This window comes from Mustela lutreola, chromosome 14 (genome assembly GCF_030435805.1).
Source record: "Mustela lutreola isolate mMusLut2 chromosome 14, mMusLut2.pri, whole genome shotgun sequence".
Lineage (NCBI taxonomy): Eukaryota > Metazoa > Chordata > Mammalia > Carnivora > Mustelidae > Mustela > Mustela lutreola.
The window spans coordinates 50,718,131-50,744,577 of NC_081303.1; the positions used below are offsets into that span (position 1 = coordinate 50,718,131).

Here is a 26,447-nt window from a genome sequence, read left to right on the forward strand (position 1 = left end):
AGCTCTTTAAAGTAAGTAAATAAATAAATAAATAATAAAGAAGGTAAACCCCTCCAGGCAGGGAGAAAAGAATGGAGGAGCCTGATGGTAGCTCTGGTTCCTTGGGAACGGGGCTGGTGAGCCTGCTGCTTGCTGCCCCACCCTACCCCCAACCAGGGCTGGCAGGGAGGGAGGGATGGAGGTAGCCAGCTCTCTCTCTCCGTCCCTCCCGGTGTATGTCTACTCCTTGTGACCCCCCTGTTTCCCATGAGGGCTAGGTGGGGTAGGAGTGAGTCTGACATAGGCTGTGACTTTCCTGCATTGTGACTAGGTGGCCTCAAGGGAGAGCCTGCCCTGGGACCCTGGGCGCCTGGAGCACCCCCTCACCCCGTCCCCCTCTCCCCGGTCAGCAGGGCTTATCCCTTTACTGACAAATCTAGTGACCAAAGAGTGAGGACCCCAAACAGCCAGCGGTCTATCCCTCGTCCACGCAAGCGGCCCGGTCACAGCCAAGTCCAGAGGGACCTGAGCGCCTTACACATTTTCCGTGCCAGACACACACCCTTGGCACGCCCACTGGTGCTGCTCACGATGATCCTCCCGTAGGTGTTCGTTTATAGCTGCAACTTTATTATATAGGAATTCCTGGAGGGAGGGGACGGTCCCTGGACTGCGTCTGTATTTTCCCCTGGCACCTAGAACAATAGTAAGTTCTCAATGCGTGTTGATGGGTTTACGAGGGGATGGGTTTTCACTGACTTAACTATCCGATTTCCCTTTATAAGGGGCTGGGGCCCGCGAAGCAGGTGGAGACCCTTCATTAAACATTTATTGAGCACCTACTCTCACTCCTTCGCTTTTCTTGGATGAGGTATTGGTTACGGGGTGTGTGGATGGGCAGTCTCGTTGAACCCCTCTAGCAATATGGCTGGTGAGGCCTGAACTAGGAAAGTGACTCTCTGAACTGCCATGTGCTCTGGCTCTAGAAAGGACGCTCTAAGCCAGTGAGATGGTCTCCGTGGCACCACTGATGTGTGTGGGCTTCTCTCCAGAGTCGCGCCGGAGACGGCGAGCCTGGCAGTCATTGAAGACCATTGCCCTAGCACTCCTGACCCACCTGCTCTCTGAGTTAGCTTCCTGCAGAACTGTGGCTTCCCCCTCTGTGAAACGACCCACAGACGGTGAACGTACTCACCAGCAAACCCAAGTATCTGGTTGGTTTGCCAGCAGTTGCATTTTTCATGGTAAGTCAGGGAATTGGCATTCTGATGTATCTGGAGCTTTGTGAGTCTGGCCTGTTGTAAGCAAGGTTTCTGCAGCAGAGCGGGCGAAGACCCCCAATGGTGAAAAGAACTCAAAAGAAATATGGCCACCAGGTGAGGATCCACTGTGGGGGGGGGGGTGACCACAGCTCTCCTTAGACACCACCTGGCCCTTCCTGTGGCTTTTTCACTCCCAGGGAACTGGGCACTGGCAGGGTGGGAGGCAGAGCCTGGAGTGTCCCTTAACAGAGGCAACATTCATGCCAGCAGCAGGCCAGCTTCGAGGATGAAGCTGTTCGGGACACAGCAGTGATCGTGGGGGAGTGTGGCCAGTCCTGCCTCCCTCGCTGGGTCCTCAACTCCGAAGGCAGAGCTGACCATTTCCACCCGGAAATGGGGCTTTGGCCTCATGGGCTGGGAAAATCCTGGCCGGCAGTGTCTGTTTATCAGGGAAGCTGAGTCAGACCGGAACGCAGTTCCCTGAGAAGCTCTGCTGTTTCTAGAATTCCATTGGTCAAAGGCAGCCTCCCCATCGCACGCCTTCCTTGTCTCTGGGGAATTCCTCTGGGGGAGGACGATGACAGAGTGGGGAGGATAACGGAGGGGAGAGACTGTCCCTTTCCCGAAGACAGAAAGCTAAAATCAGAGCTTTTGCCCATTTATGGACTTGAAGCCCCTTCCCCCACCACAGGATGACTCATTTCCCCCAGCCTGACCTAAATGCCCCAGGAGAGGGGAAATGGTGACATCAAGAAGGTGAGATTAGCTCCGGGGAGAGGATTGGAGCCTGGAGAGACCAGGGAAGCCATGACTGAAAAGGATGGGGCCTTCCAGTGAGGGGAGAATTTTAGAGCCAGAAAGAGGCAGAATGACAGAAAGGCCTGAGCTCCAGAGAGAAGCTGCAGGCCCAGCCGTGTGTGATTCCTGTCAAGGCAGCAGCTAGAAGGCTGCCCATGGAGGGCCAGGGAATCTGCATTTTAACGCCCCTAGCAAGGGGCCCCAGTGACACCAAGAGCTGAGCGCTTATTCCAGGTGAGGACAGAAGCTACCACTTACCTGAAGTAAATTCTTAGCCTTTGGTGTGATTGGAGCCCCATGCCAGGCGTGTTGAAATGCAGATTCCCTGGCCCTCCGTGGGCAGGGCTCAAGCCCCAACCCTCCCGAACCTCCCCCGGCCCAATCTCCCCCTATCTGAAGCAGGAAGTTCAGAAACACAGGAAGGCACAAGGCGACTTCCATCGCTTTGCCAATGTCAGAGGCAGAGCCCTGGCCCAAGGACAACATTCCTGGCATTTTTATGAAATCCATGAAAGCCTTTGGAGACGGGCAGGGCCAAAGTGTCAGCCCTGGAGGGTCTTGAGAAGTGTCTAGTACAACCTTCTTGTCGTACAGATAGGGAAACCGGGTCTCAGGAAGGTTCGACTGTCTGGAGGACCATTTCTCTCCAACCTTCTCCCCATCCATAAGAGAAAGCCCTTGGTCCTCTTCAGGAGGAGAAAGCTGATCCCAACCAGGCAAAACTGCCCCCTCCTCAGCTTTCAGGCTCTCCAGCAACTGATGGGCTAAGGAGACACCTGCCCTCCGATTCTGTAAAATCCTAGGGTCTTCCCGAAGGGGGATGCCACAGATTGCCTAGTCAGCACCCAGAGAAGAAAGTTCTTCAAGCAACAACTGGGAAATCTCTATCGCTCATCCAATTCACAACTCTTTCCCAAATTCCAGACTCTTCATACCTCTTATCTGCATTGAGGTCTAAGTGCTCCCTGGCTTCCCCCACAGCCCTCCACGTGTAACCTTTGTCTCAGCGGATGGAAGTCCTCCTTTCAGTCCTTCAGGTTAAAAATCTCGTGGTGTCGACCCTCACCCCCCACCCCCAGCTGTTCTCAACACGCAGCTAGAGGAACTTTAAAGAAAAATGTCCAATCGAGCCCCTCCCTGCCTTTGTTCAGAACTCTCACTGGCTCCCCATTCCACTCAGAATAAAAGCTATGGCCTGAATAATGGCTCAGGAGGCCCAATGTGATCTCTGTCTGCCCTCACTCCCCCTGACCTCTTACCTATCCCTGCCACTCCCTCGCTGGCAGTTCTGGAATTTGCCTGACCTGTTCCCACCTCAAGGTCTTTGAACTGGCTGTTCTCTACCCTGGAAACACTGTTTCTCCAAATATTCACAGTGTTAGCTCCCTCCCCTCCTTCAGGTCTTTGGACAAATGCCACCTCTGCCGTGAGGCTTTCTCTCATCATTTAGAATTTAGGTTTAGAATTTGATTCCCTCTTCCCTTCATCCCTGTACTCCAACCCTATTCTTCTAATACTTAGGACTTATGAACATACTGTATAATTTACTTATTTATTGTACCTTTGCTTTGTCTGTCTACCTCCATTAGAATGGCAGCCCCAGGAGAGCAGAGATTTGTCAGTTTTGTGCACAGACCTGTCCCCCAGAGCCCGGAGCAGTGGACGCTCTGGGAACTCTGCGGGCAAATACTTCCTGAAGGAATGAAGCAGCACATTCTGTGGCCGATTGCCTTATCTAGCTGAATCCCGCGCCTCAGAAGTGGCTACCCATTGATTTCCACCCTGCTTTGAGGGCCACGAGCCTACAAGTGTATTGACATTTCCAGAAGATCACCCCCCCGTCATCTATGAGGTGGTTTCCCATAAAGCCCAAAAATGCCCTCTTCAGCCTAAACATGTCCAGGCTCTTCAGCTAATCTTTTGTCCTGAGTCTACCCTGGTTGCCATTTTCCCTTCACGCGAGCCCCCCCACCCCCTCCAGGAGGACTCAGGGCAGCCCCCACTGGATGAGCCAAAGGAGAAACCAAGGGGTAGTCTTGACAGTGGGGACAGGCTACCGTGCCCTGGGGGTTTCCCTCCGTCCACCCAGAGGAGTCTCGGTACTCCCCAGGCGGGGGATTTCTACTCAGGGACAGTCTGATGGACTTGCCCCAGGGAAGGGCCAAGAATGGGACAGGATTCTGACTGAAATGTTTCTTGTCTTGCTTTCTTTCAGAAGGCCCTTCCTGTCTCCCGGTCGCCCCCCCTCCTCTGTCGCTTCCCACCCCCCCCCCCACCCCGCCTTGTCTGGGTTATTCACATTCCGGAAGCGCTGATGTGGCACTAAATATTCCTAGGGCTCCAGCCTTCTGCCCCGGGGGCCCAGCATCATCTCTCTGAGCCTGCTTTCTGGAATGTTTTTGGTATGAAGCTCCCTGGCAGGTGAGAGGAGAAGGGCCCTGCTACGGGGAATCAGCCTCTCTGGAGCTGGGGTACCAGACCTAGTCTTCCCACCTAGATTCTTCCCCAGTGGGCTTCCCCATGCCCGCCCCCTCTCCTGCCCCCTGCTCCCACCCCTGACTTCAAAGACACTAAGCAAACAGACCCCAAGGAGGACAAAGACCTCAGGACCAAACACCTCTGTTCCTTTTCCTTACCAGAAATTCCACGCACCCCACCCCCTTCCCAGATAGGCTGATAGGACAGGGCTGCAGGGGCTGTGGCCTTTCCCTCCCCCACATTGCCGGGTTCCCTCCACTGTGGCCTGCCCCTTCTGGCCCATCCTGTCCCCCCCCAACTTCAGCTTCTCCCCCCTACCTCCCACCCACCCTCTTTTTCTCAGTTCCCTTTTGGAGCTTGTGGAGAGCAGGGGAAGGCATTTCGGGCTGAGGGAATTGCCAGATTCCTTGTGCCTGGAAAAAAGCCTGGTGCATGATAGATGCTCAGTAAGTATTTATAGGTATTTGTAGCTCCGTTTCCCGCCAACCCGTGCTAGCTTTGACATCTGGATTTGGGTTCTGGTTTCTCCACTTGCTAGCCGGGCAAGTTACTCAATGTTTTTGAGTCTCACGTTCTTCTTCTGTAACATGAGAATGATAAAACATTGCACTGAATTAATGACACTCCCAAGAGCTTAAATACCACATATGAAGTGCTTGATGTGGAAGTCCTGCAGAAGGGCCACCTGGGGGGCTCAGTCTGTTAAGTGTCTGCCTTCGGCTCAGGTCATGATCTCAGGGTCCTGGGATTGGGCTCCCTGTTCCTCGGGGAGTCGGCTTCTCCCTCTATCCCTCCCCCTGGCTTGTGCTCTCTCTTCATCTCTTGCTCAAATAAATAAAATCTTAAAAATACAAAATATAATTAAAACTACCTAAAAATGGTTGCCCCATTATTATCTCTTAAGATGAAATGCTTTTCGGTTATCCAAACTCCCTTTCAACATTACCTGAATTGACCACAATTTCTCTTTTGAATTTTATGTATTTTTTTTTTAAGATTTTATTTATTTATTTGACAGAGAGAGAGATTACAAGTAGGCAGAGAGGCAGGCAGAGAGAGAGGAGGAAGCAGGCTCCCTGCTAAGCAGAGAGCCTGATGCAGAGCTCGAGCCCATGACCCCGGGATCATGACCTGAGCTGAAGGCAGAGGCTTTAACCCACTGACCCACCCAGGAGCCCGAATTTTATGTATTTTTATGCATGCCAACTTGCCGGCCAGGCTGCAACCCCCTGGAAGACAAGACTTTGTTTTTTTAGTAATTTTTAAAGATTATTTATTTGACACAGGGAGAGAGCACAAGTAGGCAAAGTGGCAGGCAGGAGAGGGAGAAACAGACTCTCCGCTGAGCTGGGAACGGAACGCGGGACTTGATCCCAGGACCCTGGGATCATGACCTGAGCCAAAGGCAGTCGTTTAACCGACTGAGCCACCCCGGCACCCCTTTTTAAATAATTTTATAATTTTTACTTATTTATTTGACAGGCAGTGAGAGAAGGAACATGAGCAGGGGGAGTGAGAGAGAGAGGAGAAGCAGGCTTCCCGCTGAGCTGGGAGCCTAATGGCTCCATCCCAGGACCCTGAGATCATGATCTGAGCCAAAGGCCAGACGCTTAACTGACTGAGCCAACCAGCCACCCCCAGAGGCTAAGATCTTAAGTGCGGTACTGGGGACACAGCCATTGGCTTAGTCTTCTTGGAGCTTGGCGCACAAACAGGGCTTGACTCCAGAGCTGAAGGAGTGAGTGAGCCCAGCCAACTTCACAGCAGAGCTCGATGCTTCTTGAGGGTAAAGACTCCCTGTTTTTCGGGACCTACAAGATACGGGACGGCAGCACCCCGGGGGGTGGCCTGTGCGACTTCTAGTTTGCTCTCGCATCTTGACCCCATTGGTGGCCTGGCTTCCTCCCTTCTTCCCCACACCCCGCAACCATGCCTGCCCCCCAGCTGCAGGGAGGCAGCGAAGGCCCAGATGGGGCTCCCTGGCAGGCACAGCAGGCTGGCAGGAGGACAGGTGTGCCATGGGGTTGACTCGGACTGGGGACGTTCCAGGGGCCAGTGAACGCCAGCCTGCTGCGGGGAGGGCAAGGGGGAGGGAGCCCGCCTGAAGCCGGAGGCAGCCGGCTGCAGGCCTGCCCTTTGTCCTTATCCTCCCTTTCATCCTGGCCCTCCGAGCCTGGGAGTTTCTCAATGGAGCTGGCGTTAGGGGAATGCTCCGCAGGGGGCTGAGAGGGCCGGCCCACGATGGGGGGGCATTCCAAGCATTCTTTACTTCCAGGAGGAGGCGGGCGGCGAGGGGCGGGAGGGGTAGCAGCTGCCCCGCGCTGGAGGAAAGGGGATTTCTTTGGTGGGAGAGAATAAAGGTGGAGCAGGTGTCCTCAAGCTGCGGGGAACAGAGATGCTGGGGTGGGGTGGGAGAGGGAGGGAGGGTGGGGGCGGGCTGCAGAATCTGCACCCCGCTTGTCCTTTAGGGCTGCGGCTGGAAGGGCAAACCGGGCGCGTCTGTCCAGGGCTCCCCAACCTGTGCGCTTAACGGGCCGGGCCAGAACGGCGGAGGGCCATCTCATGGGAGCCTCTGGGAACTAAGAGCTGGGCATTTGTGGTGGTTGTGTTCTGTGTGTGTGTGTGTGTGTGTGTGTGTGTTTTAAATGAAGCAGGTGCTCCAGTTCCCACCTGTGGCAGCCCAAGGAGAGCATGGGTTAGTTAAGAGGAGGCCCAAGGTCTTGCACACCACCTGCCCAAACAGAACAGAGGCTATTTTCCAATCATCGTTCTGGTTTTTAATGGAATGGTTCCTTCTGGCCATAGAGGAAGCAGCAGCATCAGGTAGACAGAGTCAGGGCGTGGAGTGAGGGAGCAGGGGACGCCCCCCCCACCCGCCCCACACCGTGCAGTGGGACCCGTGGCTTGATACCCAATCCCCTTCCATGATCAGTAGGGAATCATGGTGAAAGGTCTCCCTGTTCACAAAACGTAGACGTCACAGTGGATTTTCCCAGAACATAATATTCACATTATTGAAAACAGCCAGATGCTGTTTTTTCAAAGACAAGAGAGCTGAACACATAAAAATAAATAAGGGCATTCCAGGGTCCGGAAAGCCCTGAGCCATTCTCAGTAACAGGAGCAGCTTGGAGGCCAGAGAAGTTAGAGTCCTCGAGGTCCAAGGTGGGGTCCCGGGGAGTCTGGGCCCCGTGAGATGAAGTCCAATAGCAGCAGCCTGAGCCTTTTCAAGTCTTTCAGATTCCTAGCAGCGACTCCGGGAGGCTTGGGCCGGGTTTGGAGGATGGGAAAGGGGAGAGAACCTTTGAGGAGACGGAGGTTGTGGCCTCTTACTGCAGAGCTAAATAAGGAGGGGCACCCCCCCTAGGAGACCATTCCCAGGAAACCCCGGGCACATGGGGGCTGCCACCTTCCAGTTTCAGGGGCAGGTGAGGATGGGACCAGCACGGGAAGAGTTTCCCTCCCCCGCCCTTGGCCAGCAGTCACCATGCACAAAACTTAGTGCGGGGAAGGAGACGGGCTGAGAGGGCTCTTTCCTGCCATCCGTGTCTCTGCCGTGTGACAGGAAGGGGGCCACCTGGACTGACCTCAGGCCTTCCCCTCTTCTCTCTCTACCAGCTTCCCCTCTACTGTCTTCTCCTTTCCACAGGACTGAGGACCTGGACCCCCGATGTGCCCACTTCCCATCCAGCCCTCTCTAGGGCTCGACTGCAAACCACCTCAGCCTTCCTGGCCAGGAGGCTAGTCTTGGGAGGCCGGGGATGCTGCAGTCCCCCCTCAGGGTCCACCCAGCTGCATTTTAGAACCTGCCCAGGGCGGGGCAGTGCCCACCCCCCACCCCCCCCTCAGCTGAGTTTTGAGCAGACCCCCAGGGCCTGGCGGTAGGCCTCTGTCACCTCCTGGCAGTCAGTCAGGGAAAAGCAGCTATCCCCCAGGGGGTCCTGCCACCAGCGCCTCAGGCCCCTGCTGCCAGGGCCCTCTGTGGGGGGCTCCTCAAGCCCCAAGAGGTTGTCCACAGACACGCAGCCCCGCAGCAGGGGCTCAGGGAGCCGTTCAGGCAAGTCCAGCTGGTCGAATGACTCAGAGGACAGGATGCTGTCCTCACTCATAGCCCCGGAGGGGCGGCTGGCCCGGGCCAGAGGACGAGGGGCGGATGCCAGTTCATCCAAGGAGCCAAAGGTGCTGGGGGTTGGGAGTTCCAGGGTGGCACAGGAGAACTTGCCGTTGTGTTTGAGGATGCCTTTGCGATGGAGGGGCAGCCCTGAGGTTTGGGGGCGCTTCTGCTCCTTGGAGTCCCCACTCACGAACACATCCCCCGCATCCAGGAGCTCCCCAGACTCACTGGGCTCAGGGGAAGAGTAGTAGCCAGATTCCCGCTGCCGAGACTTCTTGAGGATGCCCTTCCTGGGGAGCAGGGGGGGAGCCTGGCCGGGGTCTGCAGCGCCTGGGCTGGGCTCGGGCTCTTCCCTCGCCCCTTCCAGCGAGGGCAGTGGTTTCTTCTTGAGAATGCCCTTGGGCAGCTTGAGGTTGCCCCTGGCAGGGCGAAGGGCGGGGTCCTCCGCCGGGTCCCCCTGGAGAGACTGGGCCATGTCATTCTCTCTGCGGGACTTCTTCAGGGAATGCTGGCGCTCCAGGCCGGGGGCGATGCTCCCGCTTCCAGGTGCGTGCTGCTTGAAGAAGCTGCAGACCTTGGCCCCATTCTCCAGGATCGGGCGGGAGGACCGCCGGAGCCAGTCAGCCATGGAGGCCCGGCCGGAGTCGCTGGGGCCGTGCCCTCCCTCGTGCACAGCCTCCTGCTCCCCAACATGGGTGGCATAGCCCCAGTTGACCCACCAGTGACTGGCCACATCCTCCAGGGTGGCCCGGCGGGTGGGGTTCACCATTAATAGCCACCGGATCAGGCCACAGGCATCTGGAAGGCAGAAGACGGGGGCCTCAGACTGGCAGCCACGAGAATGGGCCCCCTGCAACCCCGCTCAGCGGTTCACCCCGATCTGCGCTGAGACTGCACACCCCATTCAGATGTGTCCAGTCCTACCTGGGCTCCACACACCCCACAGCCCATCCGGCTCCCCATAGCCTCCAGCCCCTCAGGACCAGGGCTCCTTCTTCAGCCTTGCTCTATGCACCAGAGAGCAGGGGTGCCCCTTCTCTCTCCGAGTCACAGACCCTGCCGGAGGCAGAGAGCAGACAGCAGGTAGGGGGGAGGCCTCTTCCCTTCCTTGCCCCTGGCTGGTGCTTGCCTCAGGAATGAGGAAAGGACCCTAGGGGCCTGGAGGATTATACCCGGTCACTCACCGGAAGGTTTAGGTGGCTCCCGGTAGGACCCATTGCTGATCTGTCTCACCAGTGTCTTATGGTCCTGCCCATCAAAGGGCATGGTGCCGTGCACCAGGATGTACAGAAGGACACCCAAGGACCAGCTGTCCACCTAGGGAGGGAGAGAGAGAGAGAAATAGGGTCAGCAAGGATGCCTGGATGTCACAGGCTGGAGGGCATCCAGCAAGCCCAGAGAAGAAAGGGGTACCCTCTGGAGAGCCCAGGGTGCCGGGGCATCCAAGGACCACCTCCCTCTAGGACCCAGGAGTAAGGATGTTGTAGAGGGACTAAAGTTCAAGAAGAAAGGTGTTGTCCATTGCCTGCCCATAGGAGGGGCGGCCACAAATGAGAGCATGGTGAGGTCATCCCTTCCAGGCAGGATGGGGTGGTAGAGAGAAAGCGCACCTCTCCAGGGAACCCGGATGCCAGGAAAGAGAATAGCTACTAGGAAGGTGAGGAGGCACAAAACCAGATGGGGGTGTGTGTGGGGGGGGTCAGTAGGCTTCAGTTCTTGGCCCAGTTTCTGCTGCTCCCGCTAGGACCTGGCTCTTCCCCACTTTTGTGTGTGAAAGGTGGGGGTGGAGGTCTGTGCTCTGAAGAGGAGAAGAACTGGAGAACCAGCCCACCTCTCTCAGAAGACCTAGAGGCACCGGTCAGCGGCGGAGGCAGGCTGCGGGCGGAGAGCAGACACTCACCTCGGGGCCCGTGTAGGGCTTCCCGTTGACGATCTCAGGCGAGGCGTACAGGGGGCTCCCGCAGAACGTCTGCAGGAACTTGCCATGGTGGTAGAGGTTGGACAGCCCAAAGTCCGCGATCTGCGAGAGCAGGTCAAGCACAGGCAGGGGTCATGCCAAGGCCTGGAATGTTCTGCAGCTCTCAGCCCGCCCCTCTCCAGGTCCCAGGGGAACCCAGGCCCTCGAAGGAGGTTGGATCAGTGAGGAATGCCTAGGCGTGTGGAGGCTCCAGGGTCCTCCCTATTCCCCGGGCTCCTTTGTTCATGCTGGACCCCCGACTCCAGGGATGCCCTCTTCTGCCTAGAAACATCCTCCTGAACTGGCAAGCCCACCCCTCCTAAGACCTCCTTTTCCCGCAAAGCCCCACAGTTTCCAGTGGTCATCAGTCTGCCTCCTCACATTACTGTGTTGGCACCTTCCCTGGGCTCACCTTCTGCCCCCACCCTTCCTGCAGCTCTCAGCACAGGCGGGACCCACGGATGGGACTCAACCAACACTAGTGACTGAAGGAGGGGTCGACCAGATGTAGGGAGAGTATCACCTTCTCATGCCAACACCATGGCCCTCAGAAGCCAGCCAGAACCATTAAGGCTTTACCAGGCCAGGGTTGGCAAGCCCGTCCCAGCAAAGGGCTCATCTCTGCCCCTAGCTGGGCAGGAAGGCAGTGGAAGGGACCTGGGGTCACCTGGTATAGCTAAGATGCAATGGTGATGTCAGAACAAAGATCAGTGTTGTGGTTAGAGCCCAGAGGAAAGAATCTTCTTTCAGGATTCCCTGAGCTGTCTGATACTGAGGGCTTGAGAGGCCCCAAGCCCATCTGCTCACTCCCCAGAGAGACCCTTTTCCCCAACTATCCTCAGACAGAAGCAGAGGCCAATGGCCTGCTGCTCCCTACCTCTTCACCCCCAGCAGAGCGCCATGTGTGCCCAGGGTGGGGAGGGGCTGTTTATGAAACCCTGGCTCCTGGTTTATGGCTTTATTGGCCTCTTATCAAGCAGTTACCATTTGAAGCCCATAAAGAGGCAGATGATTGGTTGAGATGGGAAAGTTCATGCCTGTCTGGTTCTGTGAGTTTCCTGGCTCTGGCTCCCCTCCCCCTGCTTAGCATCAAAGAAAGCCCCACCTGCTCCGGGAACTGGCTGGGTAAGGGGAATAAACTCAGTGTCAGGGGACTTCAGGGCACGGGTTCAAGGGCCATTGAAGGGGAAGGACTGTGTGTTGGGTTCAGGAAGAGTCTGAGGAGTGTCCTACTGCAGAGTCAAGAGCCCGGCCAGGCACCTGCAGGGGCCAGCCCCGGTTATGTTCCCCTTCCAGCCCTGAGCTCTGAGCTGATGCCACCAGCACCTCTCAGACCTCAGCTTAACTATGTAGGCGTGGGAATTTGGCAGCTGCAGGAGGCAGAATGCCGGTGCTGGGGTGCTTGGTCTATGGAGGAAAGTGCCAAAGGGCTACCAAATGGTAGCAGATTGTGTGTGTGTGTGTGTGTTTGCATGCACAGACAGCTGGGGAGAACTCAGGCCGTGGCCCTCTCTCCCTGCTAGGCCCCAGCTTGCATGCAAAAAGTTGACCCTAGATCTAGGTTCCTATCAGTCGGTTACGTCAAGAGCACTGGCCCGGGAATCAGCAGACCTTGGTTCTAGCCCAGATGCAACCACTCCCTTGCCATGGGACCTTGGGTAAGTCACCCCTTATCTTGAAGCCTTAGGTTTTCATCTACAAAACAAGGTACTGGAAAGGATGATGGCTGAGTTCCCTACTGGTACCACCATCTAAACCTGAGCTTCTAGAATCTCTGTGCACTTAGAGATAGACACTTGGGTGAGGAAACAGGGCAGAAAGGCTGGGGTGGGGCAGGGAGCTGCGGGAAACAAAGAAGAGAGCCTCACCTTAATATTTCCATTGGCATCTAAGAGGATGTTCTCCAGCTTGAGATCCCGGTGGACAACCCCATTCTGAAAGATGGAGGGAGGAAAGGGAGTCAGAGGGAGGTCTCCAAGAGGGACAGGAGGACATGAAGGCCTAGTCTGGAAAGTGAGGCCCAGCATGGGTAGCATGGGTAGGTTGGGAATGCCCATCTCGTGGGAACACAGGACCATGGATCACAGAGACTTCCACCCCTAGGAGCCACATCCAGAGACGCCAACCTCCCCAGGGCCCAAGTCCAGATGAGTTTTTGCTTCTGTTTGTCTCCCTGTGGGATCCTGGACAGTCCCAGAGCCCCAGGGACCCCCTCGGAAGAGAGCTGGCAGGTGGAGCTCACCAGGTGGCAGTAGTGCACGGCGGAGACGATCTGTCGGAAGAAATGGCGGGCGTCCTGCTCGCTGAGCCGAGGCCTCTCGCTGATGTAGTCATATAGATCGCCCCGGCTGGCATACTCCATGACGATCACAATCTTGCTGCTGTTCTCAAACACTGCGGCGGAGCAAGGTGGGAACATCAGGCCATTCCAGAGCGCAGTGCTCCCAGTGGGGGTCATATACTCCTCCCCCTGCCCCAAGGCCGATAGGATCTTTCTGCAGGGCTATCTGCTCGCGGGGTGGGGCAGGGGCAAGTAAGGGCAGGAACAGGACTGCTGAAGCTCCCATCATTTTCCCGGAGCCACGAGGTGAGGCCAAGGGAACTGGCTTATCCTTCCTCTCTTTGGAAGTTCGGGCTTTTGAGGATTCTTTCCATCTCTCTATCTATTTGAGAGAGGGAGAGAGAGAGAGAGAGGCGAGGAGCAGAGGAGTGAGAGGGACAAGCAGACTCCGTGCTGAGCGTGGAGACGGACACGGGACTCGATCCCATGCCCCTGAGATCATGACCTGAACCTAAATCAGGGAGTGCAATGCTTAACCAACTAAGTCAACCAGGCGCCCCAGGCTTTTGAGGATCCTTAAGACCAGCCTGCAAGGGGCACCTGGGTGGCTCAGTGGGTTAAGCTGCTGCCTTCGGCTCGGGTCATGATCTCAGGGTCCTGGGATCGAGCCCCGCATCAGGCTCTCTGCTCAGCAGGTAGCCTGCTTCCCTCTCTCTCTCTCTCTGCCTGCCTCTCCATCTACTTGTCAAATAAAAAAATAAAATCTTAAAAAAAAAAAAAAAAAAAAAAAAAAGACCAGCCTGCAAATTCCCAGGAAGGCAGGGACATCAACGGATGAGAATGACAAGTCATGTCCTCTGGTTCAGAATCTGCTACTTTGTGCCTGGGGACGGTGGGCAAACCTTGTCCAGATAAACCAGTAGGAATTCAGGTTTGGGGTTTGAATCCTGGCCCCCTCACTCACTAGCTGGGTAACCCTGGCAAGTTATTTAACCAGTGTGCCTCCCATTTGCTCATCTGAAGAGATATAATGATAAGCTCACAGGGCTGGGGAAGACATCGAAAGAAGTCAGTGAGAACTCCGGGGCTCCTGAGCCAGGCTTGGGGTCCGACATAGCAGCAGGCACTCGACAAATAGTGCCTAGTGCTGATTTATAAACAGTACCCTCGTGCGTGAACTTGGAAAACAACACCATAACGTTTGCCTCCAGGATCCGAGGAGAGATAAAGGTACATGAATGTGGTTTGTAAACTATATGGTACCAAGGAAGGCTGATCTAGAGATCTGGTACCCTCAGCCCCTTTGACTTCCTGGCAATGAGCCCATCCCAGCTCACATGCCTCTCAGGCTTGTCCTGGCTCCAGCTGCCTAGAAACGTAGGGAAGGATTGGTTCGTCAAACTGGCTGGGTGTGTGTCCGAGCACGTGTGTCCGTGACGTTGCCATAGGAGTCTCTCCTGCTGATCCAGCCCCAGAGCTGCTGCTGTCTAGCCTGGGAGAAGGAGCTGAGAGAGGCGGCTTCTTCCCAAGGAATCCCGGGTGCCAGGTGCCTGGACACAGGGCCAGGAGGACTGAGCCCTTCCCCTCTCCCACATGGGCAAGCGGTCCCAACTCACAGTGACCCTGTCTCCTGGGGGTTACCCAAGTGAGAACCTACTCCTCTGGTCCTCCAGATGAAGTGCCATGAAGAGCCAGCCAGGGTACCTTCTGGAGAGCTGCTTGTTTCCTAAAACCGGAGCTTCTCCCTAGTCCATATCTCCCGAACACTGGGGCAGGCTGGGGATGTTTGGGGAGGAGGCACTGCCTGTCCCACAGTAACTGGGACACCCCTGCCTACAATCATGGAATCTGAGGGGCGGGAGAATCCACATCCTAAGCTTTAAGACTCAGGTCCCACATGTAGCTTGGAGGGATGGGTGTGGGGGAGAAGTTACTCTCTCTGCCCAATCACCAAGCTCAACCTGGCTTAACCGACACTCTGTCATCTACCCACTCTTCCCTGGGGGAAATACAAAGAGCTACAATTAGCCTTCTCAGCCACTTGCCGGGCTCCTTGTGGAGCTCTGGCCATGGGGCCATGTCAGTGGCTTGCCCTTAGTCTTCCTATGGACAGAACCCAAGAAAGACTTCTCCCTTACTTCCCACCAGGAATATTCAGACAGAGGGCAAAGCCACAGGCCTCTTCCCCTCCCTCCTGGCGCTACCAATACCCCTGGTTCCCATCTCACTGATATTATGTAAAGGCTGGAAGCAGACGAGTGTGGGTAGGAGTAGGCTCCCCCTCTTTCCCTCGGCACCCTCTCTTCCTCACTTTGTTGTCTGGGTCACAGGGAACAAAGCCAGTGGGGTGGGAAGGCGACACTGATGTCAGAGCAAGAGGAACCTAAGAAAGATGAGGAAAGGTGGGAGCCAGCCCCATGGCAGGAATGATTCAGAGTCCGGGGCAGACTGTAGGAGGCCTGGCTGTCGGGACCTGAGACAGGTACAGGTCTGTGTGCGCCCCAGCCTCCCCCAGGATGCTGGGGCTTTCCCTGGGTTGGGGAGGTAGTGTTCCATTATGGAAACCCCAACAATGACAACAAGAAAGCCTACAGTCCGTTGAGTTCCTCCCGTGAGCTGAATCCTCAGTGACATTTAATTTCATCTTTGCAGCTCCCCTGTGACGTAGGTGGGACGGGCCCGTTTGACAAATGAGGAACAGAGGCCTGCCCAGAGCCTAATTAAATTAGTTGCCCAAAGTCCTAGAGCTGGGTTTCAAATCCACCTTTTGTGCAACTCTGAAGCCTGTGTCTTTTTCACTTCTTTGTGTTCTCTGTCCTGACTGCTCCTACACACACGTACGCATCCACACACTCTGCCTCGATGCCCTGCCCCTATACCTTCATGGATGGCGATGATGTGGGGGTGGTTGAGTGATGACATGATCTCAATCTCTCGCCGAATGTGCATGAGGTCTTGCTCGTCTTTGATTTTGTCTTTCCGGATGGACTTGATGGCCACCTGGGAACAGAGAGTGCGGGAGCCTGAGGAGAAAGCTCTGGCAGGTAAAGGCATCCCCAAGGATACTCCGGGAGCTCTGCCCCGGGCCATCTGCCGGTGCTACGTGCACCCAAAGCAGCCACTCTGTCCCACGCCCAGATAGGTGACAGAGAGACTGGAGAGCACCGGGTTAGGCTAAGTCCACACAGCAGGAAGGAGTATGGGACGGTGACCTTATTCAGAGTCCGCAGACGAACAAGGAAGGTACAACCTGCATCTGTAAGGCCAGTGCTTTATGACTTAGAAAGCAAACCTACCATATGACACCGTGAAGACAAGGGTCGGCCTGGTTTTGCTCAGGACCGGATTCCTGATGCCACGGATTCCTGATGCCACGCAGGGGCCCTGAGCAAGCATCTGTCACCTCGTTACTAAGGCATTGGCCCTCCCAACCACCCGGGGAGGCAGGCCCAGAAAGTTTCATGGTCCTCACTGACAGGTGGGGAAACGGGTCCGTGGAGAGGTTAAGTGACCTGCTCAAGGTCGTGCAGTGAGGAACCAGCAAAAACAGGAATGAACTTTGAAGATATTATGCTAAGTGAAAGCAGCTGGACACACAAGTACAGATGGACGATTCTCCTTTTTTTTTTTCCTAAAGATTTTATTTATTTATTTGAGAGAGAGAGCACAAGAGAGAGGGAAAGGGAGCGCAACCAGGGAGAGAGGCAGAGGGAGAAGCAGACTCCCCGTGGAGCAGGAAGCCCCGGGGATCATGACCTGAGCCGAAGGCAGAAGCTTAACCCACTGAGCCACCCAGGGGCCTCTGTCTGATTCTCCATCTAGGAGGTAACCAGAATAGACAAATGCATGGGCAGAAAGTAGAACAGGGATTCCCAGGGTGGGGGGTGGTGGAGGTGGAGGGGGTGGAGCTATTGTTTCACGGGTACAGAGCTCCTGTGTGGGATGATGAAAAGATCTTACAAATGGGGGGGTGTGGATGTTTGCATGACATCGTGAATGTACCTAATAGGTCACTGAATTGAACCTTTAAAATGGGGAAAATGGTAAACTATACATTATGTATATTTTTAACCACAAAAAAATTATGAAAAAAACCCATACCAGTCCCTTCAGTCTAGGTAAGGAATGTTCCTCTCCTAGCAACAAACAAACAACCAGACAGTGAGAGTCCCCTGGGCTTTGCTGTCTCTTCTGCAAAGGTGAAAATACCATATAAGGATGGTGGGGGGAAGGGCTGGTAAGTGCGGTGGGTTCAGGAAGGGTGGGGTGAGGCGACAGGAAATGAAAGCAGTGCCAAGATGCCAGGCCAGTAAGCAGAACTCTTAGAGCCGGAGGAACCTCTGCTTTCCCTGCCCCGTCCCACTGAGCAGCCAGGGGGACAGAAAGAGAGTGACAAGGGCCCTTCCCCAGCCTGGGGGAGAGGCAGGAGGCCTGGGGTTCCTCCTCCTGCGGGCTCTGTCGCAGTCCCCGGGAGCAAGTCCCACCCCCTCTCAGAGCCTCGGTTGTCTTTTCTGCACAACCACAGGCTGAACCAAGCCCTGTGAAGGGCTTTCTGGCTCTGAGGCGGGGGACCAGCCCTACACATGCGGGGTTCAGGGGTGCCCTGAGGAGATGGGCGGGGGCCGGCTGGGGTGCCACAGGGCCGGGCAGATCCTGTCCAAGGACACGAACTGTAAATTCAAGACTTCCTCTTCAGGGGAGACGGACCTGTTACGACCAAATGTGAAGGGCCAGACTGAGGGAAACCGGCTCCTCATTCCACGTCCCAGGAGGGTTGGCCTCCCCTCAAGGTTCAAAAGGAGACCACAGCTCGAGGGGAGGGGCCTCTAATCCACCCTTTCACAGGGCTCTGGAGGCAGACAATGGCTTCCGGCTCGCGGGGACAGGGCAGTGCTCCCCATCGGACAAGAATGCGGAACAGCCTTAATCCCATAAGGGGAGCTGCGCACAATGGCCGGCCCGGTCACCGCGGCAACGGGCCAGGGATGGCGTGCCCTCCGCCCCGCTCCTCCCCTGGAGCTGCATCCTTGAAAGAGGGGAGGCCCAGCTCCTGTGCCCTCCCGGAGCAGGGCAGGGAGGACAATGGCAGCAGGAGGGACCTGTCACCATGGAGCCTTCTTCCCAAGATGCTGGAGAGGCCCATGCTGCAGCTGCAGGGGCGGGGTGGGACGGGGGGTGGGGGGTGGGGGCGGCCCCTCAGGGGCTTTCTTCACAGTCTGTCCCCGCTTCTGCTCCAAACCACCCCAATGAGCTAAGCAGAAAACTCTCCAGCTTAGAATGGGACAGGGAGGCAGGGATGGGGAGGAAGGGGCTTCAATTCTCCTTCACCGAAGGGGAGATGTTACAGACCCGTTCTTTTCTAGAATTCTTTGTTTTAAAAATCAGACAATAGATAAAGTCCTATGAGCTCTTCCAATAAAGAGCCATAAACCTTGTGTTAATAGGTAGTATTAAAAAAAAAAAAAAGACCATATATAAGTCACATATCTAGATAATGAAACAACAAACCTATACAGCAAGGAGATGAATCATCACAGGCTTAGGGGAGGGGGTCTCATAAAGACAAGGCCTAACAGAAAGGAGGTTCCAAAAAGAGGGTCTAAGCCATGCTAGGAGTCCCCAGGCCAGTAGAGAGTACAAATGTTGAACCCTGAGATCCATTTCTTTGAACTCTGGAGGCCTAGGATTCCTCAACGGGATTGGTAATCCTCAGTGAACCTCAGTGAACCTCAGTGAACCTCAGTGAACCTCAGTGAACCTCAGTGAACCGGTCTACCTTCCTGCAAACTTCCATTCTGGCCTCAGGGAACTAGATCAAGGACCTTCCCCCAGCCCAATATCCTCCCCACCTCCGGTTACCCACATGAGGTCCTAGGAGACCACAGCTGGTGGGCACTTCCTATGAAGGTGACAAGTTCTGTCATCAGGCCTCTGCTAGCCTCCAAGCGGGGTGACATACAAGAAGAATGATGTGTCACTGTTCCCCAATCTATTCCTGCCCCACAGGATGGGCCCCTCACCATCTACTGGCTGGTCTCTTCAAGTAAAGGAGACAGAGAAACAGCTGGCGCCTAGAAGGCGCTCGGCATACAGAAAGCACTCAACAGCTGCTTACCGGTGAGCACAAATCACAAATCCGTAGTTACTGGCTAAGTCATTGGACTGATCCCCTGACCGATAGGATGGCTACCCAGATAAGATTTTTTGTCCTGGGGCGCCTGGGCAGCTCAGTGGGTTGAGCCTCTGCCTTCGGCCCAGGTTATGGTCTCAGGGTCCTGGGATAGAGCCCCGCATCAGGCTCTCTGCTCAGCAGGGAGCCTGCTCCCCGCCCTTTGTGTCAAATAAATAAATAAAATCTTTAAAAACAAAAGAAAAAAGATTTTCTGTCCTTCTTCCCAGGTGTGGGTGGAAAACCAGCTTCAGTGACAGGACTGATTTGAGGGACCTTTGTTCTCCTATGCTAGTTGAGCAAACATTGTCTAAAATTAAAATACCCTAAGTAGCGCCAAGGAGGAGGGGAACAGTAAGCTGAACGGACCTCCCAGAGGTAGGAAGGCCGCAGCCTAGAGAATCCTAGTTCATCCTGGTATAATTATTAATAGAGCCCCTGTAGGGGCACCTGGGTGGCTCAGTTCCTGGATTTTGACTCAGGTCATGATGGCTGGGTTGTGAGACTGAGCTCCGGCTTGGGCTCTGTGCTCATCAGGGAGTCTGCCTGAGATTCTCTCTCCCTGCCTCCCTCCCTCCCCTCAAGTTTTGCGCTTTCTCACTCTCTATCCCTAAATAAATAAAATCTTGAAAAAAAAAAAAAAAAAAAAAGCTTACCCTAATTAAAAAAAAAAAAAAAAAAGAACCCGTTTATTCTCCAAAGTAAAAGGACCCAAGTTCAGGTGGTGGGTTTTATGACCCCCCTACTCAGTGGGGCAGGACACCCTGGAACGACAATTACATGATAATAGAAGTGTGAATGCCAGGTCAGTAGAGTGAGGGTCAAGAGCGCAGGTACCTGATTCTTATTTGTCCCCATGGAACCATGCAACGCGAGACAAGCCACTTAAATGATCTGGTTAACTGGTGTGGCTGGTTTTGATGTCCTCATCCGAAAAATGAAAGGGCATTTATTCTTCAAACATCCGCTGAACACCTACTACGTGCCTGGTGCTATGCTAGGTGTTGGAGATTTAGACAAAAAATGGATCGTCCCTGCACCAAGGCCCTCAGTCCCGTGGAAGGACCGGCAATTAAACCTACTGTGATGAACAGGACAGTTGACGTCCCTGACTGCCCAGGGGCTCCAGGAGATCTCGAAGGATGAGTAGGGTTTGCCAAGCCAGAGTGGGTAGGCTGGGGAGAGGCATAAAGGGCATTATAGGCAGACAGAAAGGTTTGTGCAAAGGCCAGAAAGAAAAGAACCATTCACAAATGTGTACATCAAGACCTCTAATCTCCCTTCCAAACTCCAGCATTTTCTGCTGAGCTTCTTCAGAAGTGGGTCACGGGCTACTCTGCCAGAAGGATGCTGGCCAAAGATTGGTTGGAATGAGCTTGTTCGGAGGCCCTGTGCTATGTCCGTTGTTAACCTGCCTGGGCAAAAGTCTATAGATGCTGGCCCATTTTGCAAAGATAGCAGGACTAATCCCCCATCCCCTTTTGCAGATGGAAGAATCACTCATGTCCAGAAAGGTCCACTGACTTCCAAGGTTCCATGACACACCAAGGTAGAACCAAGATGGAAGGGTGTTGTCTGCAGAAGCTGCCGTATCAGGAGACCAAAGTTCCTTGCAGGTGCCTTGCCCTGCCTTGGGCTCCCTGCCTCCCACCTTAGAGAAGGGAAGGCCTCAGCCCCTGCCTTGGGGCAGCACCTCCAGGCACCCATTACACTTAGAGGTCCACAAACACACCAGGGAGATGGGTGTTGGGGGCACGATTGGTTAGATGCTGCCTCTCCTGCAGGAACTCAGATGAGGAATAATCTGGACTCAGGAGACCACGGCAGAAAGGTCTTAGAAAAAGAAGATCTAGAGGGGCTGGTTTCAGGTCCCAGGAGACAGGGTGCAAGCTGGGCATCTCCGGTCATGGTTATCACCAGGAGTCGGAGCCAAGATCCTTGACTCCTCTCCGGCCTTTCACGGAGCAGCAGCCATCTGGGAGGCGGGGCAAGGAGCTGGAGGATGACCCACTTAGATAACGGAGGAGAGGTTAGGCTGGCCTGGGCTAGCCTGGGCAGAGTGGGGAGGGGTCTGGGGGTGGCTCACCAGCCCACCAAGCCCGCCAGAGACCCAGGCAGAGAGCAGGAATGGGCTCTGGGAATGAGGGGGACCTGAGCTGCCTCCCCTAAGCACCAGGCTGTGCCTTCCCCCTCCTTGCCACCCTCCTGCCCACTCTGCCGGCTTGCCGGGCAAGGCGCTTCCCTGCCCAGCCCTCTTGTGTGGTTTGGCCACAGCCCAAGGACAAGAGTCGCCTGCAGCCGGAGCCTCCCTCCCCGCTGCTGAGCAGGCAGGTGTAGTCGGGCCTGGGAGGGCAGCGTCACACAGAAGAGGCCTTTGGCTCCTGGCCAGATGGAGCCGTTCCCTGGAGCAGGAGCTGAAGGAGAGACCAGGACTTTGAACAAAGCAAAGACCAAAGTGGTTTGGCTTAGGGAAGCGCAGCACAACCCATTCTCTTGCTTGAGGCAGCACAGACCCAGGATGGGGTACCCCAGGAGAGGGTTGGGCCTAGAGTCAGACAAGCCAGCCCTGCTGGGATAATAACACCATGTGTGTCAGTTCCTGTGCTGAGCACTTGACCGATATCATCTTCTGTCATCCTCTGAGAGCCCCACAAGGTGGGAATTATCATAAGGCCCTCTCTATGGTCCGATCCTTCACTGACAGAGGAGGAAACAGAGATACACAAGAGGTCACAGAGCTAGTAAGCAAGAGAGTCCGGACGGGAACCCTTATGGTCTGACTCTGAGCTCCACAGCCTTCCCGACGAGGTCAAAACCAGGAATGTCGCGTAGTTCACTCATCCGGGATCCCTCATCAGAGTCAGCATGTGTGGGGGAGGGAGTTCATTCCCAGTGACTCTTCCCACCCTCAGCACTGCCTGGAGCTCTGGGAAAGGCAGCTTGTGCTCTGGGTTGGAATGACAAAGCACACGGAGGCAAGCCCGGGCTAAGCTCAAGGCCAACTCCCCGTCCGAGACTCAGAATTGATCACCCATGGCCTGGGGTGTTCAAATCAGGAGCCTGTGTTGCAGGGATGCCACTAACGAGCCACAAGACAAGTCCCATCCTCTCTCTGGGCCTCAGTTTCCCCATCTGTCAATGAAGGGATCAGATCATCTGGGTCATTTTCAAACGTTCTGACATCCCACGTAGCAGCCCAGCATATATAAGACAGAGAAGCATCCCCGTCCCAGATCACTGTCCACTCGGACTCCCCTAATGTTGCTCATGGCACCCCTGGAGAGAAGCCAGTGTAGACCATCCCAAGGGCTTTGGTGGATTCTAGCATTCCAGGGACTCCAGCAGGTGTTTTTCTTAAGCTGAGAGGAGCGGTCAGGGGAGCTGGGGAGAGTTACAGTAGGAAATGTCATTTGGATCCTAGGAATCCAGAGCAAATGTTTGTTTTTCCTTTGATGCCCTCCTGGAGTAGCCATTCGTCCTGCCCACTCTCCCTTCCCTCGGAACAGTCCCATCAGGGCCCTGCTAATCTCATCCAGGCAGGCAGGCAAAGGGAAATATGCTAGAAAGGTAGAGTCGGAATGGGAGTCACCCAGCAGGCCCTTCTCTGCCTCTAGCCCCCACCAACAACCTCCGCTCATTTGGAGGGATGTCAGCGGCCTTCTCATGTCCCTCTCCCTCACAGGAGATCCTGAGGCACCAGGTCAGCCTCTCTTAAGGGAGGACAGTGAAGAGGCAGGAGTGGGTGTGGGGTGAGGAAGAGGAGTCCTTTTCAGAAAGAAGAAACCATTAGCCCCACAGGCAGCTACTCTCCAAGCAGGACGGAGACCCTGAGCAGGTTTCCAGCCAAAGCACAGGGTGGTCTGTGGATCCGGGTGGTTCAGAGCAGCCCACAGCGAGAGGCAGGAGGCTGGGGAGTACCTTCTGAATTCTCTCTGTTCTGATGTAATAAGAGCTGGAATCCCTGCCTACAGTCACTGAGGTTTGAAAACTGAAAGCTGGTTTATCTCATTCCAGAATCAAAGAGATCTCTCTCTCTCTCTCTTTCTCTCTCTCTCTCTCTCACACACACACACACCCAGGTCAAGATTCTGATGGGATCTCAACTTCAATTTCAGTTTCCCAGTTTCTGGGTCGCCCCAGCCCCCCAACTCAGTCTGTCCTCCAACAAGAAGCACATACGCTATTTTGTAGCTAAGCCCCTGACAAAGCCTGAGTGCAGGGGTCTCAAGCCTGGAGCTTCACTGGGCCCTCACACTTTAGAGAAAGAGAAAGAAAGGAAAGCCAGGAAGTACAGGATTGCCCAATAGCTGTAACCTGGCAGCAGGCGACTGGGGACAGTGCCAGGCCCTAGCAGAAAAAACATACTCGGCCCTATTGATGAGGCCAGAATCCACTCCTTCTCTCTAGCATCCACTCTCCTTCACCAATGAAATGACTTATTGAATTTCAAACCAGTTACTGAGAAAGCAAACAATCTGGAGAGGCGACTGCTCCCGCAGCTCATAGGGTAAACCATGGACACACACACACACACACACACATGTCTCATAACCAGCACCGGACAGAATTTTGCAAAGGAGTCCCTAGACCACCTGCCCCCCAAAGCTTGTTAAAATGCCAATCATGAAGGGGAGGGGCGGGGGTGGTGGTGGTGGTGGTGGTGGTGGTGTGTGTGTGTGTGTGTGTGTCTGGGTGTCTCAGTCGGTTAGGCATCTGCCTTTGGCTCAGGTCATAATCCCAGGGTCCTGGGATGGAGCTCCACATGGCTCAGCAAGGAGCCTGCTTCTCCCCCTCCCTCTGCTGCTCCCCCTGCTTGTGATCTCTTATGCTCTCTCTGTCAAGGAAATAAATAAAATCTTAAAAAAAAAAAAATGCAGGTTACCTGGCCCCATCCTAGACCTTTGGAATAAAATCCTCTGGATGTGGAGCCAGACAGTAAGTATTTCAAAAGAAGCACCCCAGGTGATTCTTAATGCATGTGAAACATGTTTGTTTACTAACTCTTGGCAAACTTGCTACCCTTTCAGGATTTGCCTTTCCAGATACAAATATCAGTTCTCACTGCAGCTTCTGTGTATTGGGATCAATTCAAATTCACATTTGTACCTCATTCAATCCTCATCACAGCTTGAAAGGGTGGTTGTGGGGTTTTGTTTTGTTTTGTTTTTGTGGGTTTTTTTTTTTTTTTCCAGTTTTACAGAAGGGGAAACTGAGTATAGAGATAAAATAAATTGCTCAAGCTCTCACAAATCACGATTACTATCATTGCTACTACTACCCACGTCCCCCACCTCCACATTGACTGGACATCTTTCTGAAAAGGTCCCAAACCCAAAGGTATCTTGGGACACGGTAGACTTTGCACCAGAGCCTGGTTTCACATTTCCCAGAATAAAAACACTCATCCTAATGAAACTTGGAGTCGGTTTTAGAGATGGAAAGGACCTAAGTGTCAAGGCCATCTCCACCCCAGCCCACCCCAGCCCACCCCAGCGCAGCTCCCCACAGTAGGCTGGGCTGCCAGAGTATAAGAGCTAAGTCAAGAAACTGGAACTCACACATTCATCCCAGCTCACACTCATCTACTAAACTCACACTAAGATCAGGCACCTTCTACTTCCTCTTCCATTCCAGTCTTTTGGATGGCATGCTTCAAGCAACATTCAACTTAAGTCTCATCTTCTGTAGGGAGTCTTCTCGTCCCAAGACAGGACACTATGCATCTTCTCTGCACCCTGCACCCGCCATCCGCCTCACTAACCGGACAGTCCTCGTATGCTGGCTAGTGCTGGGGTTCTCAGGGCCAACGCATCCCCCCGCGGCCCCCACCACGCGCGCGTGCGCTGCCTGTTGGCCACTCCACCGAGGAGCGCGCGAGCCCCCGGCCCAGCCTGCCTGCAGCCCTCACCGTCCGCGGCCAAGCCCCGCGCCCAGCAGCGCCGCGAGAGAGAGTCGCACTTACCAAGCGCCCCGAGCTCTCCCGCGCCTTCTTCACCTTCCCGTAGGTGCCCTTGCCCAGGGTCTCGAGGAACTCGTAGCGGTGGCGCAAGTTGTGCTTGTGGTGGTGCCGCTTCACCGCCTGCTTCTTCATCTGGGGCTTGGGCGACTTGATGAGCCCGTCGGTCAGGGGCCGGGCCAGCTCCGCGGTCAGGGCGGGGGCGGCCGAAGGAGCGGGGCCGGAGCGCCGGGGAAAAGCCAACGGCTCCATGGCGGCCGGGAGGCGAAGGCGAACGGGGGCGCAGGGGGGAGCCGGCGGCGCGGGGAGAGCTAGAGTCCGGGGTACACGACCCGCACCCGGGCAGAGAAGCCGCAGCCGCACAACTGCGCGCGGCAAGTCGCGGCGTTCCAAGTTGTTATAAACGCTCGGAGCCCTACCCCCCCCCGGCCACGCCCCCGCGCGCCCATTGGCCTGCTCGCCGGCTGTATGTGACCAGAGCCGCGCGCATTGGCTCACCCGGGCCTCCGGCCCCGACTCCTCCCCTCGCCGAGTCCGCTGAAGGTGTCAAACGAGCCCCCCCCCCCCCCACGGGGGGCCCCAGAGGGTCTGGCTTCGCGGAATAGGAGACACCAGCGGAGGCTGCTTGGCTGGTGAGTACTACTGGGGTCTAGAACTTTTGAGCGGCCCTGGAACTGCTGTTCTTGCCTCTGAGTGGCACTCGGTCCTGGTTAGAGACACCTGTTGTCTGTCCTTCTACTGTACTGTGATCTGTTAGCGAGGGGCAACTGACAGTACTAGAAGTATTATTTCTCCATCCTAATTTGCATCTCTCATGCCAAAATCTACGAAGTCACTTGACCACTTCTTTCAGACCATAAAGAGGAAGGGAGGAATGGAGTGGGATGGAGGCAGACTCCAATGTAGCGGGACAGCTAGTGGAGAGATGTTCTTGGGTTCTGAGTTCACTCGTCTTCAGTTAGATCAACCCTAACTGGATCCCAGAAATGTGGTTCTGGAAAGTTCTTACCTCTTCATCAAAGAAGGCTTCTAGGATTGAGAGGCTCCCTCAAGATGACTGGTATTTATGAAGTGTTGGAAGGAGGTGGAGTAAGGCAAAGGGAAATATTCATTCATTAAAAAATGCATTACATGGGGCACCTGGGTGGCTCAGTGGGTTAAAGCCTCTGCCTTCGGCTCAGGTCATGATCTCAGGGTCCTGGGATCGAGCCCTGCATCGGGTTCTCTACTCAAGCATGGAGCCTGCTTCCTCTTCTCTCTCTCTGCCTGCCTCTCTGCCTACTTGTAATCTCTGTCTGTCAAATAAATAAATAAAAATCTTAAAAAAAAAAAAAAAGCAGTGGCACCTGGGTGGCTCAGTGGGTTACAGCCTCTGCCTTCCACTCAGGTCATGGTCCCAGGGTCCTGGGATCGAGCCCTGCATTGGGCTCTCTGCTCCTCGGGGAGCCTGCTT

The 26,447-nt window shown here is 55.0% G+C and overlaps 1 protein-coding gene across 2 annotated transcripts; it reads right to left on the reverse strand.

Annotated features, from left to right (window-relative positions):
• Window positions 1-7,279: 7,279 nt before the first annotated feature.
• NUAK2 (NUAK family kinase 2) lies at window positions 7,280-25,398 on the reverse strand. 2 transcript variants are annotated; one of them, XM_059146154.1, is made up of 7 exons: window positions 25,001-25,398; window positions 15,749-15,869; window positions 12,831-12,982; window positions 12,457-12,522; window positions 10,532-10,651; window positions 9,816-9,948; window positions 7,280-9,429 (listed from the first exon to the last, which is right to left on the reverse strand). In XM_059146154.1, exons 1-7 carry the CDS (start codon window positions 25,244-25,246, stop codon window positions 8,363-8,365), a joined length of 1,905 nt encoding a protein of 634 aa, XP_059002137.1. In that variant the 5' UTR covers window positions 25,247-25,398; the 3' UTR covers window positions 7,280-8,362. The 2 variants fall into 2 exon arrangements, with proteins under 2 accessions (XP_059002137.1, XP_059002138.1); XM_059146155.1 differs by lacking the exon at window positions 25,001-25,398 and adding an exon at window positions 24,634-24,845.
• Between the last annotated feature and the right edge of the window lie 1,049 nt (window positions 25,399-26,447).